Source organism: Lampetra planeri, chromosome 1 (assembly GCF_965212315.1).
Source record: "Lampetra planeri chromosome 1, kcLamPlan1.2.h2, whole genome shotgun sequence".
NCBI classification, from domain to species: Eukaryota; Metazoa; Chordata; class Hyperoartia; order Petromyzontiformes; family Petromyzontidae; genus Lampetra; species Lampetra planeri.
In genome coordinates, this window is record NC_136107.1 from 37359096 (window position 1) to 37374478 (window position 15383).

A 15383-nucleotide genomic window follows, 5' to 3' on the forward strand; every position below is an offset into this window, starting at 1 on the left:
CAGATGGGCTGATGCGGTACAGGATGATGTGGAGCTGAGTGGACTTGCCAAAGGCTGGTCTCAGCGGTGTTAAGATCGGCCTCGATGGAGGAGGCTCGTGAAGGACGCTAGTGGCCAGTTGGAGGCAGTCGCCCTCCAACAACGGACGACAGACAAGCAACGTTTACAAAAACAAGCGGAGCGCCAGGCAGCAAAAGTGCAGTGGGGAGCACAGGTGATGCATCTGCCAGTTATCGTAGTCAGTCAACCCATGACACCTGGGTCTGTCCCGTGACCTCCTGCCAGCGAGCCATCGACACTTCGTGTGGACTCAGTGCACCTAGCCTGGCACAAGCGCTGTGATGTAGCCGCCACTTAGCGGCGAATGGCAGCCGTTGCACCACACACTCAACAGTGCAGTTGACAAAAATAATTTATTCGTGAAAAACTGGGAGACGGCAACACGTACACGCACACAAACGCACGCACAAAGACAAAGACCCCCGTATAGCCTTAACAGACCGTTGAGGAAAGTGCTGTTAGCGAGCACCTATGGAGGCTGACACTGCACACGCGGGGGTGGGTGGCCAGCACCAAGCCCCTCAGCCTTTGTCTCCCCAGCGGCGATGTTTACACACCGCACCAGGTACTCATTTGAGGCTGAGTCAACCTATGGGAGGACCAGAACCGATTCAGATAATCGTCACCGGTGTTGGCCGTGAGCGGGAATCGAACCCGGGTCGCCGGGTTCGTAGCCCAACCCACGAACCGCTGCGCCATACGCAAGTACACACGCTTCTCCCCAGCGCTATCGCCGCTAAACCAGAACCACCGAATAACAGTCGCAAATACGCAAACCGACACGCAAATCGCTAAAGAACGATTCTCAACACGCCGCAAGATCCGATCCGATGCGCGCAGGGCGCAAGCGCGGGGACCGATTTGAGAAGCGACGAACCGACGACGTCGCCGCCGCCTCGCTCAGTAGCAGTCGGCGCCGTCGAGCAGGGCGCCGTCGCTCGAGGCGAGGATGTCTCGCAGCAGCGAGGCCGGGCCGCTCTGCACGTAGTCGCTGCGCCTCTCCAGCTCGTCGCGCAGCGCCGGCAGGTCCAGCCGGCGCAGGTCGTCAGTCGCGTCCGCTGACGCATCCCCTCCGTCGTCCGCGTCCCCGCCGGCTCCCCCCCGACGCGGCGCGACGCCGGCGTCGGCCAGCGCCATGAGCGCCGCGCAGGCCTTGCTGGCGGCCGGCCGGTCGCAATCGCGCAAGGCCGCCACCAGCACCGCCAGCGCCGGCGCAGGTCCGCCCGCCGCCGGACCGGCCGGCTCGCGCGCCAGCAGCGTGGCCGCCGCCTCCCAGAACTCCAGCGCGTTCACCTTGACCTCCCAGTCGGGGTCGCGGGCGGCGGCGCGCAGGGCGGCGCCGGCGGGGCCCGTCCGCGCCGGCGGGGCCGAGGCCAGCGCCAGCAGCGGCGCCCGCAGCGAGCCGCCGGCGCGCAGGCACGCGGTGAGGACCCGGCAGGCGGCGCGGCGCGGGAAGCACTCGGCGTCGCCGGAGAGGACGTCGCACAAGCGGCCGAGGACGTCGTCCTGCGGAGACGGTCGCCAGGAGCGAACGTCACCACTCGCAAGCCAACAATGTAGCGCCGAAGCGGCCAACGGCGGCCGAGTGGTAGGCCCCGTGGAAGGCACACGCATCCAAGCACCGCTATCCAGGCTCAATTTATAGCGATAATAATAATAATAATTGACATTTATTTGTAAGGCGCCTTCCACTCATGTCTCAGCGCGCCACCATCGCCACCACCACGAGCCACGCTCCTCCCTCTGTGGGCCAGGGGTAGATGGCGAATCGGGGCGACCGCCCCGGGCCCCGCGTTCTGGGGGCGGGGGGGGGGCCCGCACTTCGGGATCACGGTGTCAGATGTAATACTGCCAGTTACGTTTGAAGGCGGTGGGGGGGGGGGGGGGCCCACACGGTGGGATTTGCCCCGGTATCCGCAATACCGCCCCCCCCCCACCCCCCCTATGGACGGGCCCTGTCTGTGGGAACCCTGCCTCTCAAGTGCTGCAGAATTGCCAACCATAGGCCAGTCACCCAATGACTGCACACACCCGAGTCAACCCAGCCCAACCAGAATTGAACCCTCGACCTACCGATTTGCTGGCCGCTCGCCCTGCCGCGGGAGCCGGGGTCAAATCCAACAACAACTAAATAAATAAACAAGCGAAAAACAGCGCGGTGATGAATGCGGCGTGTCGCCGTGGCGACCGTCGAAGGAGAGTGGGGGTGTGCGGGCGGGGGGTGGGGAGCGGTCGGGAGGGGGGAGGGGGTGCCGTGCGAGCGTCGTTCACCTCCGTCAGGTGAAGGGCGGCCAGAGCGCGGGCCCAAGCGGCGCCGTCTCCGCCCAGCGCCATCGCCCCCAGCGCCACGACGGCGCTCGCGCGCACGTAGGCCTGCGCGTCCGACAGCCGGTGCCACGCGGCGCCGGCGTGCAGCCCGTGCCGCGCCAGCCACGGCGCCAACGCCGACCCCGGTGCTGCTGCTGCTGCTGCGGGGGAGAGGCGAGACGGCGGCGTGGGGAAGGACGGGGATGGGATTTGGGGGGAGGGTGGAGGAGATGTGTTGTGGGGCGGGGGGGGGGATTGGGGGGGGGGGGGGCGGGGGTGTGAGTTGGTGACCGCTGGACCCTGGTGGGCGTTGGCGAGAGTTGCGGCGTCAGCAGCAGCAGCAGCTAGCGCCCCGCGGTGATAAACAGCGTGATTTATTGAACCGCTCCTGTGCGGACAATGCGAGAGATCGGCCAATGAGCACGGGCGGACGCCGCATGCACTCACCCCACACGTGCACACGCACACACACGCGTGGGCGTTTGCACACACACACGGAGACAACAATTCCCTCCCTACCCCTATAGCTGTACAGACAGATGGGGCAAGTGCAGTTAGCGAGCACCTCTTCAGGCCGACGTGCAGTACGATGGGGTTGTGCGTGGCCAGAGCCACTCCCGGCCGCCTTTGTCTCCCCGGTGCTGCTGTTTGCAAGCTGCGCCGGGTGCTCGTTCAAGGCTCGATTAACCTAGGTGGAGGCCCCCGACCGGTGCGGATATCGCTCGCCACCGATGTTTGCCCGTGGCCAGGAATCGAACTGAAGTGTCGCCGGGTTCACCGCTAAGGGCCAGCGATGTCACGACAGTGCTTGTGCCAGACTAGGTTCATCCCATAAACAGATACCCCCCACTTGCTCAGTCACTCATGCACTCACACACTCGCTCAGTCACTCATCCACTCACACACTAATTGCATCCCTCATTCATGTACTCACTCATCCCCTTGCTTACCCACCCACCAATGCACTACCTCCCTCACTCACCCACTCAAGCATCCACTCACCAACTCATTCACTACACCCCTCACTCACCCACCTACCAACCCACTCATTCACTTCCTCCCTCACTCACCCTACAACTCATTCACTCCCTCACTCACCCACCCACTTACTACACCCCTCACTCACACACCTATCCGCCTACTCGTACACTACCCCACTCGCTTGCTCATTCGCTCGCTTGCTCGCACGCACGCACTCGCTGACCCGCGCGTTGAGCGGACGGTGGCAGATGCGCGCCGGAGGGGAGGGGGGCCTCACCGCGGGGACTCGCCGAGACCCCAGCCGCCAAAAACTCCAGCGACGAGTCGCGTACCTCCCAGCGGGTGTCCTCCAGTCGCAGCGCCAGCACGCGGACCAGAGCTGGCGGTGAGGCACGGCGTGGGTACACGGGGGTTGGGAGCAACGCGGTGGGGGAGGGGGGGGGGTTAAAGGTCTTGCGGCGGTGCGGTTGTCGGAAGAGGGGGGGTGATGAGTGGGGGGCGGCGATGGTTATCCACACGCACACAAAGATAAAGATCCCCTGTGCAGCCTGAACAGGCTGTCGAGGCAAAGTGCCGTTAGCGAACGCCTGCGAATGACGGCTCGGTGCCTGGACGGTCGCATCTGTCTGCCCAGTTTGACGCACCGCACCTGGTATTTTCTTAAGGCTGAGTCGACCTAGGGGAGACCTTGGACCAGTTGAGATACATTGTCTCACCTGTGTACGTTCACTACTCCACGTGTTCTTTTTACCGTTTCTCGGCGATGGCCATTGGTGTTTGTCGGAAAGGTCGATGCGGTTGGAGTTGGGGTGCGGTTGCCTGATCTCAACCGCCCAACCACAAAATCCTCTTTCGTGTCCAAACAAACGGTAATTAGCTCACGGATCGACCCAGCTCGTCATCAGCCATGCTCAATCGACTGCCGGATGAGGGCCTCCCTCACGGTCCCGCGATGCAAAGATCCACCCAGCACCCGCAACCCGCACGCGACCTAAACGTCAGTCGCTCCATCTCCCGCGGCGGGCATTTCTCCTTGGGTGTGCGTTTGAGCCACGCCTGCCTCGCAGTTTCAGTGGGATTTACATCCCCGGTTCCATGAATAGGGGAGCTACCAGTGGTGAAAGGATCCGCACGCTGGACTTGCAATCCAAAAACCACCGTCTTACACCACTCCCCCCCACAACCGGCCCCCCACCAGCCTGTCCACAGTTATTCTATAATCGGCAGGTCACGCACGGTGAGGCAAAGCGTGGCAAAGTTCTCCCACCGATTCCAACAAGCCCGGCCAGCGTGATTAAAAAATCAACCGAGTACCGTCCTCGAGCTCCCACCAGCAGGAGGCCCCTTCCGCCTGCATGGGCGCGAGTAGGAAATTGCAGGGGCTGCACCTGCGCCTGACCAGCAACGACGAGTGAGCGAGCGAGACTCGAGCGAGGAGCGGCCGCGTCGCTGTGCCGCGGCGAGCGAGGCTTTTTCCGCCGCTCGATCTAAACACGCGGAATTTTAAAGCGGGACGTCGCTCCCCCAGCGAGACGCGGATCCACCTCCCCCCCCCCCAACTCCTACCCCCCTCACCGCCTCCCCCCCCAGCCCCTCCCTCCCGCACCCCACCGCACGCCTCGCTCGTCCCGTCGTGTGAGCGTTGCGGAAACACCTCGCTCCGCGCGCGTGCGCCACGACTAAAAAAAGTCAAGTAATAAACATCCCATCGGCGGTGGCGGCGCGGCCGGCGAGCCGGGAGCCGCCCCTTGCTGCCATTTCGCTCGGCTCGGTGGCCTCAATAAAACGGGAGGAGGAATGGAGGGAGACGCTCGCCCGCCCGCCCGCCCGCCCGCGCGCTCGCCGCCGCAGTAAAGCTGTCATAGCACCATTGATTTTCTTTGCTCGGTGGAGGCCTCTCTCTTATGGCTATTGACCCGCGCGGGGAGGGCCTGATTGAAAACTTTGCGTCGCGATATTTAATTGCACGCTTTACTACGTGCGCGATGTGTGTGTGCGTGCGATGTGTGTGTGCGATGTGTGTGTGTGTGCGATGTGTGTGTGTGTGCGTGCAATGTGCGTGTGTGTGTGTGCGATGTGTGTGTGTGTGCGATGTGTGTGTGTGTGCGATATGTGTGTGCGATGTGTGTGTGTGTGTGCGATGTGTGTGTGTGTGTGCGATGTGTGTGTGCGATGTGTGTGTGTGTGCGATGTGTGTGTGTGCGATCTGTGTGTGTGCAATGTGTGCGTGTGTGCGATGTGTGTGTGTGCGATCTGTGTGTGTGCGATGTGTGCATGCGATGTGTGTATGCGATGTGTGTGTGTGCGATGTGTGTGTGTGTGTGTGAGCATGATGTGTGTGTGTGTGTGAGCATGATGTGTGTGTGTGTAAGCACGATGTGTGTGTGTGTGCGATGTATGTGTGCGATGTGTGTGTGTGTGCGATGTGTGTGTGTGTGTGCGATGTGTGTGTGTGTGTGCGATCTGTGTGTGTGCGATGTGTGTGTGTGTGTGAGCATGATGTGTGTGTGTGTGTGAGCACGATGTGTGTGTGTGTGTGCGATGTGTGTGTGCGATGTGTGTGTGCGCGATGTGTGTGTATGCGATGTGTGTGTGTGTGTGATGTGCGGCGGAGGGCGGGGGGAGGGGGGTAAGTTGGGAGGGGGGGCCAGGGGGAGGGTGATGGAGCCGTTTGGCGAGACTCGGAAACCGTCTCGGCTGCCTTGGTAAAGCAGCGCTAACGCAAGGGTGATGGTGGTGGTGATGGTGATGGTTGTGATATGGTGGTGGTTGTAATGGTGGTGGTCGCGAGGACGGTGTTGGTGGTTGTGGTGCAATCCGCTGCTGGATGACAGCCTTCCCACACCATGCAGGTTAATTGACCGTACGTGAAACTGCACCACGCTGGCCAGCACGGGCCAGTGAAGGCAGCCCCCCTGAAAGCGCACAGAGACACACACAGACACGGACTCACCATCCTCCGTGTCACTTGTCAGCCAGGCCGGGCCCCGCTCAGGCTCCAGCCAGCGCTGAAGGGCCCGGAAAGCCTTGGCGATGACCTACTCACACGGGCAGCAAATAGACAAAAGACAGAGGTAAAGATCCCCTGTATAGCTGTAACAGACTGTTGGGGCAAGTGCTGTTAGCGAGTAGCACCTATGAAGGCCGGCATGACACACAAGGGGGTGGGTGGCCAGCACCACACCCAGCGGCCGCATTCATCTCCCCAGTGTTTAAGTTTACACACCACACCAGGTACTCATTTGAGGCCGAGTCAACCTAGGGGAGGCCCAGGACAGGTTCATATATCCACCACCGTAATTGGTCGTGAGCGGTTCCCAGCGCAGGAAGAGACACACGCACGCACACAGCCGTGATCGTCCTGGTGCCACAAATGGGTCATGCTTGTGACTCCATCGAATTTGTATTCTGGGGTCAGAATACGAGCAGGGTTAGGGGTCAGCGTTGCCCGCCTGCGCAGTGGTTCCTTTGCAGATGCACGCCTAGGCCGCATTCCGAACTGCCCCATAACGGTGCGGAGCAGGACATGAATCAGAATCATAATGTTCTATCCTGGAGAAATCCGATGAGCTACAACGTACTTTTTTTCACAGATGTCCACGTGATAGGAAAGGGTGCAACAACCTCGTTCAGACTGGCTTCCGTTAACATGAAGACACGAGCCAATCAGCCCAGTAGGCTAAGTCCCAGCAGCACCGCGGCTATAGGAATAGAAGCATTACGCCAACTGCCGAGGGTGAGCGAAGGACGTTTAAACTACCACAGGCAGGGGCTTAAAATAATATATTGCATTCTCACCCCGGGGTTAGAATTCTACTGGGGTCAAAATACAACTCGCGCAGGCGCCGTTCAAAGGTGGTATCTGTGTGTGTGTGTAGGACACGCATGTACGTTTGTGAAGTGTAACGGTTGGCGAGCAAGGCTACGAACCCGTCGATCCGAGTTCGAGTATCACTGGGGAGACAAAAGTGGCCGGGCAAGGTGCTGGCCACCCACCCCCTCGTGTGCTGTGCTGGCCACACCACGTCCTATGAAGGCCAAAACGGGCATGTGCTCACTCACGGAACTTGCCCGGAACGGTCTGTTCAGGCTATGTGTGTGGAAGTGTGTGTGAGCGGTAGTGTAGCTGTTTGCGTACTGCGCTACGAACCCAGCGACCCGGGTTTGATTCCCGCTCACGGCCAACACCAGTGACGATTATCTACACTGTTCCTCAACCCAATCCTTAAATGAGTACCTGGTGCGGTGTGTAACCATCGCCACTGGGGAGACGAAGGCGTGCTGCTGGCCACTCACCCCCTCGTGTACTGCTCTGGCCTTCATAGGTGCTCGTGAACAGCACTTACCTCAACAGTCTGTTAAAGGCTACACAGAGGACGTTTGTCTTTGCTGTTGTTGTGTGAGCGCACATCGGTGCCGCCGGCGCACGGCCGATCGTGGGCGGCTGGCGCCATCGCCGGGCGAACGCGGCCGGGAAAATGCGAGGAGCGAGGTCAGAGCGGCGCTTACGCTGGGGTCGGCATCCGGACTGCCCAGGCACCCGAGCAGAACCTTCACCACCGCACGTCCGAGGGCATCTTCGCCTGCCCGTGACGCACGCACGCACAGACACGCCCGCGTAGACACGTGAACGCACAGACGCGAATACTGTACGGACAATCGTGCACAACAACGACAGCCTGCCACTGTAGTGTTGCGTCGAACTTGGAGCCATATCTGACAGGAGAGGCACGTTTCCTTCCCGACAAACACGTGGCAGTTCAAGCAAGCCTGCCTCTGCTGCTGGCGAGACGCTGGAATGTCGAAACCGGTCCGGTTCTTTCTCGTGTTTAACCAACGGCCGCTGAAATGATGCATTCACACCCAGAAGGCCGTGTGGCTGATGTGATGTGTGGGAGAGAGAAAAAAAACGCATCTCTTGCACAACGCCGAGGTTCTCCTAGCACCCTGCAGGTTAGCGAACACATGCTACACGATGGCTTATTTCGCGTTTTTAATTTTTATTTGATCTCTCCCCGTCTCTCCTCACACGCTTCTTTCTCACTTCGCTCTCTCTCGCTCTCTCTCTCTCTGGAGTCTTCTCCAAGACAAAAGTGCGACAGATTTTTCAACAAAAACTTTCACCACAAACAGGGGTGGGGGGTGGGGAAATTCCTCTGCCTGGGGGTAAATTGTCAAATAACCAAGGCAATCAAGCACTAATTGGAGACACCCTCGCTCGTAATGAATTCGTGTCGCCTAATCGGCAGTAACGAACGGCGTGGGCGGCACGACGACAAAGGAGCCGGGGGGCGGGTCGGAGTGTAGGTGGCACGCGGATAGTAGTACTTGCCGTCACGGTGAGAGATATACTTGAGGTGGTGCACCGGGTGCAGAAATGTGTTCCAAGCTGCCTCCCCCACCCCCGCCCCACCAAAGCAGACCTGGCTGCAATTAAGCCCAGTACTTAGGCAGAGACGCATCGACCTTTGCAGAGGCCCACAGGCTGCATTGCAGACTCGCGGAGACCCATACACTTACATAGAAGAGCGTCACCTAGACTCATAGAGGACCCCGTAGACTTACACAGGGCTTCACTGTGTGCGGAACATACATGTAGACTGGAGTATATGTGGCAGGTCGGGAGGTGGCATGTGACGAGTAGTCGCCACATCCATTAGCGAGAGGCAGAGGTGGGACAAAGTCATTGTTATGCAAGTCCAAGTCGAGTCGCAAGTCATCAAATTCATGACTCGAGTCTGACTCGAGTCCAAGTCACATGACTCGAGTCCACATCTCATAGGTGGGACAAAGTCATTGTTATGCAAGTCCAAGTCGAGTCGCAAGTCATCAAATTCATGACTCGAGTCTGACTCGAGTCCAAGTCACATGACTCGAGTCCACATCTCATAGGTGGGACAAAGTCATTGTTATGCAAGTCCAAGTCGAGTCGCAAGTCATCAAATTCATGACTCGAGTCTGACTCGAGTCCAAGTCACATGACTCGAGTCCACATCTCAGAGGTGGGACAAAGTCATTGTTATGCAAGTCCAAGTCGAGTCGCAAGTCATCAAATTCATGACTCGAGTCTGACTCGAGTCCAAGTCACATGACTCGAGTCCACATCTCAGAGGTGGGACAAAGTCATTGTTATGCAAGTCCAAGTCGAGTCGCAAGTCATCAAATTCATGACTCGAGTCTGACTCGAGTCCAAGTCACATGACTCGAGTCCACACCTCTGGCGAGAGGTTTACTGGAGATGTGGTGTCCCGCTTGTGGAAATATTTGCTGCGTAGCCGACGTGGACAGACCTGGCTGAAATGAATCGCTGGATTCATGTCAGCGTCAGTTGGCAGAGGGGGGTGGGGGGGGGAAATGAATATTCATCACCGCTCGTTTGGCTCAATTATTATGACAGCCAGGCCACCGCTCTCGTAAGAAGCAGTGCATCACCCTGCATCGGACAACGGCCTCGGAAGGTGACGTCACTGGACCGCTTCTAAGGCCACGTCGGATCGCTTGAAGGGATCTCGGCAGTTGTTATGTCGCAGCCGCTTCTCGTGAGCGATGGGTCGCACCGCTCAGCGAGAGATGCGAACGGATTCTAACGCTTCTTGACGCGACGTCGATAGCGCAATCGGCCAAAATGAGGGGCGGAACGGATTTCTTCAGAGGATTAAATTAATAAACGATGGCGCAGCGGGTATTAATCAAGAGGCGGTGGGGGTTGGGGGTGGCAGGGGGTTGGAGGATGGCAACATTAACCTCAAATCCCCCTCCGTCGCTCACCCTTTTCAAACAAAAGTCGCGGACCGCAGTTTACATGTTTTACGTCCACCGCCCGCGTTCCCACCTCCTACTTGGACCGCGGCTACTCGGCCGGCACCACCCGCCCGCGGTCACCACCCGAGGCGGCGGAAGAGTAGAGGCAGCGATTCCTTTATACGGCCAAATAAAAGTGAATTACGCGAGAGCCATTCCCAAATGATTGGATCATCCCCGCATTCACTTTTACTGGCCACATAACGACACCGGTTGCCACTAAAGATTTCGGGCTTTCTCAGCGAAGGCGGCACGCGGCCCGTGGTTGATGGCGTCACTTGGCACGCGGGCCCAGGAGCCCGGCTAAACGGTCACCCGGCGCCCCTGTGCCAACGCCGCTCATCGTGCGCGTGATGCTGCCCAACCGTTAACGTCTCGATCAGAGCTTTCTAGATGAGAGCTTCACGCAATTCTAGATCAGAACGTCTCAGAATTTTAGATCAACGTTTTTCAAGATTCTCAATCAGAGCTTCTCGGAATTATAGGTCACAGCTTCTCAGAATTCAGCCCAATGTCGTCAGATTCTGAGTACTCGCATAAGCCACCATCGTGCATAATCAGGAGTTAGAAGCTATACTCTAAGGTTTTTTCGGTAAAGTAACGTAGGTAAAAATACGTGACTTAAACGAAAAAACCTAAGAGTATGAATCCTTGCAGTCACGAAAGCCTCAAATCTAGAGTTAGAAGCTACTTCGGGAATACTTTGTGGGAAATAGAAGGCGGTGCTGCAAAATCAACTGTTGTACTGTTCCACGCTCGCATGTCTTTGCTCCCTACCTTCTTCACTAACCAGCACTGACCAGCGTGGTGAAGTATGGTAAACAACCCCCAACGGCCCGCACGGCATGTATTGACAAGAGGGCTGTGCACACGCTCATGATGACAATTTCACTATTCCCGAGTAAACCCTCGCCGAGTCTCAACTCTCTTTTTACAAGAGGGCGCTGCTACATTGGGACGTTGGGCCACGATTTCCATTCGTGGCGAGAGTTGGGCTTCTCGACTAGTCGTCCCGAGTTGTGAGGCCGTGACCAGCTAACGGGCCGAGAAACCGGCCAATGAACGCGACGGCACGGGCGGCTCTCCCCTCCTCGCACACTTCACAGAGGCGAGCGTCGTGCGTCTTGCAAGACAACAGAAGGAGTTGCATGAAATGCGAATAATCAAACTTGGAAGAGCGGGAGCGAGCGGGGCGGGCGAGTGGGCGCGTGAAGGACGATCATTTCCAGTGGCAACCCCGCGCGGGAATAATTCGGGATCCCATTAAGACTTTTTTTTTTATTAAAACTTCAAAGACGATTGTCGGGTCCAAAAAAACTTTGTTTAAATATTAACGGCAACTATTTTATTATTTATGAGGTCATCTGCTGTCCTCAAACTTGGCCGCGTTTGAAAGTGGTGGTGGGGTGGCAGCGACGAGCTGCGGCAGTTGCGGGCGCCGCCGACACCGACGCCGCAGCGCCGCGTCGGCACAAAACGAGGTCGGTCGATTCCTCAAGACATAGCGCCAGACGGGATTTCGTAATGATTGCATGTTTTTTTGTTTGCTAATTATTACTATTATTATTTTGTTATTTGCGCAGTGCAAGGCGCTCCGTAATCGTCTCGTTGCGCCGCGTTAGTTCTCCGAGGCGCTAAAAAATTAAGGGGCACGAAGGCTCTATAATTATTCATTACCGCTGCGATTCACGACACAAGTTGCACGTGTGTGTGCGTGTGTTGTGCGAGTTAGCACGCCGAGCTACCAAGCTGGCGACTCAAGTTCGATTCCCGCTCACGGCCAACACAAGTGACGATTATCCCCTAGGTCGACTCGGCCTCAAAATGAGTACCTGGTGCGGTGTGTAAACATCGCCACTGGGGAGACAAAGGCGGTCGGGCGTGGTTGCTGGCCACCCACCCCCTTGTGTGCCATGCCGGCCTTCATAGGTGCTCGCTAACAGCACTTGCCCCTACAGTCTGCTGAGGCTATACGGGAGATCTTTGCTTTCATATTTTTGTGCAAGTGTGTGCAAGTTATCGTGATGATTACAGAACCTATCCACACGTACATCGATCTTATTTCACACTGTGCGTGGCCAATCGTGCCAATCGGAGGTGCGGGGAAAAGGACAAACTAAAGCACAATAACCAGCTCTCAAGAAATTCGTTTTCAATCTAGATTTAAAAGTGCATGGCTCCAGTGGCTTCCTAAGATGGCTAAGTGGGTGTGCGCGCGCGGGGAGCGGTGGTGCAGTAGTTAGCGCGGCCACTCCGAGACTGTGCACCCGAGCTCTGACCAGCGTGGTGAAGTATGGTCAAACAACTCCCGTGACCAAGGGAGTGTGGGAAGGCCTTCATCCTCATATTATCATAGCACGAATCCTGTTTTGTCTCGGTGACATGGCGGAATATTATTGAGATTAATCCACATATTTCCATAAGATTTTTACTGTGTATGCAAGTACTGTTGCATACGTGAGTGAAGTTGTGCATGAGTGTTGTGTTTACGTGTGTTGTGCATGCAAATATCATTGTGTATACGAGTGCTGTGTATATATGTCGTGTTTACGAGTAATGGTGTGTATTAGTATAGTTGTGCATCAGTGCAGTGTTTATACAATTGTCATTATGTATACACGCGTCAATGTGTATACGAATTATCGTTGTGTATGTTTGTTGTATGCGAGTGTTGTTGTGTATACAAGTGTCGTATGCATAATCAACGTTTTTGGGTTTGATCCCGTTACTTATAAATGTGTCGTAACCCTCCACCACCCGACACGGCCAATCAGCAAAAAAGTGTCACGTTGACAAAAGACAAATAGTTCACTGCTTTAGCCCACCGGTGTGTTGAAGCGTGAAACAATCGGGAAATTCGCCAGAATTGCCCAATGCTGCTGGATGCAATTGCCAGTGAAACGTCGTACCCAAAAATTGTAAATGTGGTGGTTTCACGCTTCAACACACCGGTGGGCTAAAGCAGTGAACAATTTGTCTTTTGTCAACGTGACACTTTTTTGCTGATTGGCCGTGTCGGGTGGTTGGAGGGTTATGACACATTTATAAGTAACGCGATCTAAGCCAAAAACTTTGATTATGAATAATATTGGTCGCGAAAGCCTACGTGTTAAAGTGTCGTATGTATCAGTGCCATTGTGTATACCAGCGTTATCGTATATCCGAATGTCGTTGTGTATACAAGCATCGTGTTCATTACCTTCCGTTGGTGCGGCCAGGGCAGCCAAGCAGTCAAGCCCCACCCTCTGCACTCGCGAGCAGCCAATCAGAAACAGCGCCAGCCGCCCTCCTGTGGGAGATTGTGGGAGGTCTAGGCCGAGGCTGAGGGCGACCACGCGGCACACGCCCTCGGTGGCCGCCGTGGCCTCCGCACGTCCGAGTGTCCGCTCCTGCACGGGGGAAGGGGAGGCGGCGAGGGGGTGCGTGGGGTCGCAAAACAACAGCGCAATTAGGCCAGGCTCATTAAGGTTCCCTTCCCTTTCATCAGGAACTCAATATCGTCCCCCGTGATCATTTGAAGTCACGCCAAGCCCCTTTGGACCCATGCTCTTAACGTTAAACAATGCGAATTCAACCCCGATTAATCTTGGGAGAGCTGAATGGAGTTCAAAAGAGCTCGCAAACAAACGCCCTGCGAAAGACCCAATGCAGAAGATCCCTGGTTTTGATCTTCCGTGAAGCTCGTGGTCCAACCTTAATCGCATCCACTGCACAAACCGTGGCAGATGTGAGTGCCTGATGCACAAATGGAAAATTTTAAACTCTCCAGCAATGTGCTACTGTGGTCATCCAGAACAGACCGTACAACGTATAACAATGCAAAACAATGCAATAATGTCAGATCCACAAATACGAAGGAGACATCACGGCGATAAACTCCGCGGCTCCCAACGCGGCTATCTGGCTTGACCACCTCGATGTGAAATTGTTGCTCTGCATCTACATCAGCAGCCGTACGGAGGAAGAAGATTAAAGATACAATATTCCTGAGAGACTCAACCGGAATACAAGTACGGCGAAACCTTGCCCAGCGCAGGGCAAGGTTCTTGAAAACTGACCGCAATCGACAAACCCGTGATCCGCAAAATCAAAGGCGCGTGGGAAAAAATAGGACCGGGTTCTCGGTTTGCAATAAAACACCACTTCCCTTTTGTTTCATGCTCCCCTACATGAACCCAAACGTGAAACAGGAAGTATATTTCAACGTAAAATGTTTTCTACAGTGTTAAATATAACCTGTAAAGTAAATCAACTATAAACAGTTTTTTGTTTGACCAGGTAAGGCACGCCGAGCGATATGGCTGGTCACAAATGATAGCTCACCGAAGTGACTTATGTGGAAATGTATAGCAGCCACATAATATAAGTGCTTGCCTCTAAACGTGGAGGGAAACACCGGCGGACTTGGGAGTACATGCAAACTCCAAATATACAGCGGGCGTCAGAGTCGGGACTGAACCCACGACCTCCTGTATACCAGGCGAGGTAGTTAACATCTTCCCACAGTGGCGCCCCAAATGTATGCATGTACAATATTGTACGCAATCGTGCGGTTGAACCTCGCCGCCTCGCTGGCGAACACGTTAACTGGCACCTGCGACGGGCGTCAAGGGTGCAATCGGCGAACTGTATCTCAATAAATTTGGCGCGAATGGTCAAATCCGCTATGGTCAAGGTTTTGGTTTGCACCTTCTCCAAATGGAACATCCAAGCGGAGCCGGCATGGGGCCCACATGGTGCAGGTGGTTTTCCACTGGCTGTTTGCCGAGCCGTGATACACGCTGGCCTCACAAGACCACTGCATCTATACTCTTAGGTATTTTTCGGTAAAGTCACGTAGGTTAAAAATAAAATTTAATAAAAGTAATAGTAGAAATAAAATAATAAATCACGACGTTTCGGAGGCAACACAAGTCTCCGTCATCAGGTGGGACCGTCCACCTGATGACTGATACAGTAAATTTGGCTGTGACGGTCCCACCTGATGACGGAGACTTGTGTTGCCTCCGAAAAGTCGTGATTTATTATTTTATTTCTATTATTACTTTTATTAATTTTAATTTTTACCTACGTGGCTTTACCCAAAAAACCTAAGAGTAAGAATCCTTGCAGTCACGAAAGCTTCAAATCTAGAGCCACTACATCTGGCTTGGAGTCAAGCAAGGCCATGGGGCGGGAGTTATCGTTTTCGTCAAATGCACCATCTGCATGCCACCCGACTCGTTCATTTCATG

General features: G+C 55.8%; 1 protein-coding gene across 2 annotated transcripts in view; it reads right to left on the reverse strand.

Moving 5' to 3' along the window:
• Nucleotides 1-399: 399 nt before the first annotated feature.
• Nucleotides 400-15383, reverse strand: part of BRAT1 (BRCA1 associated ATM activator 1) — a 29226-nt gene continuing 14242 nt past the window's right edge. The window contains exons 10-15 of one of the 2 annotated variants that reach the window (XM_078599938.1): nt 13349-13538; nt 7858-7931; nt 6302-6386; nt 3626-3727; nt 2332-2525; nt 400-1566 (exon numbers count right to left, since the gene is read on the reverse strand). In XM_078599938.1, coding sequence (XP_078456064.1) covers nt 961-1566; nt 2332-2525; nt 3626-3727; nt 6302-6386; nt 7858-7931; nt 13349-13538 — 1251 coding nt within the window. In that variant the 3' untranslated portion in view covers nt 400-960. Of the gene's footprint in view, nt 1567-2331; nt 2529-3625; nt 3728-6301; nt 6387-7857; nt 7932-13348; nt 13539-15383 lie in introns of both variants that reach the window. The other variant, XM_078599929.1, reaches the window with a different exon arrangement.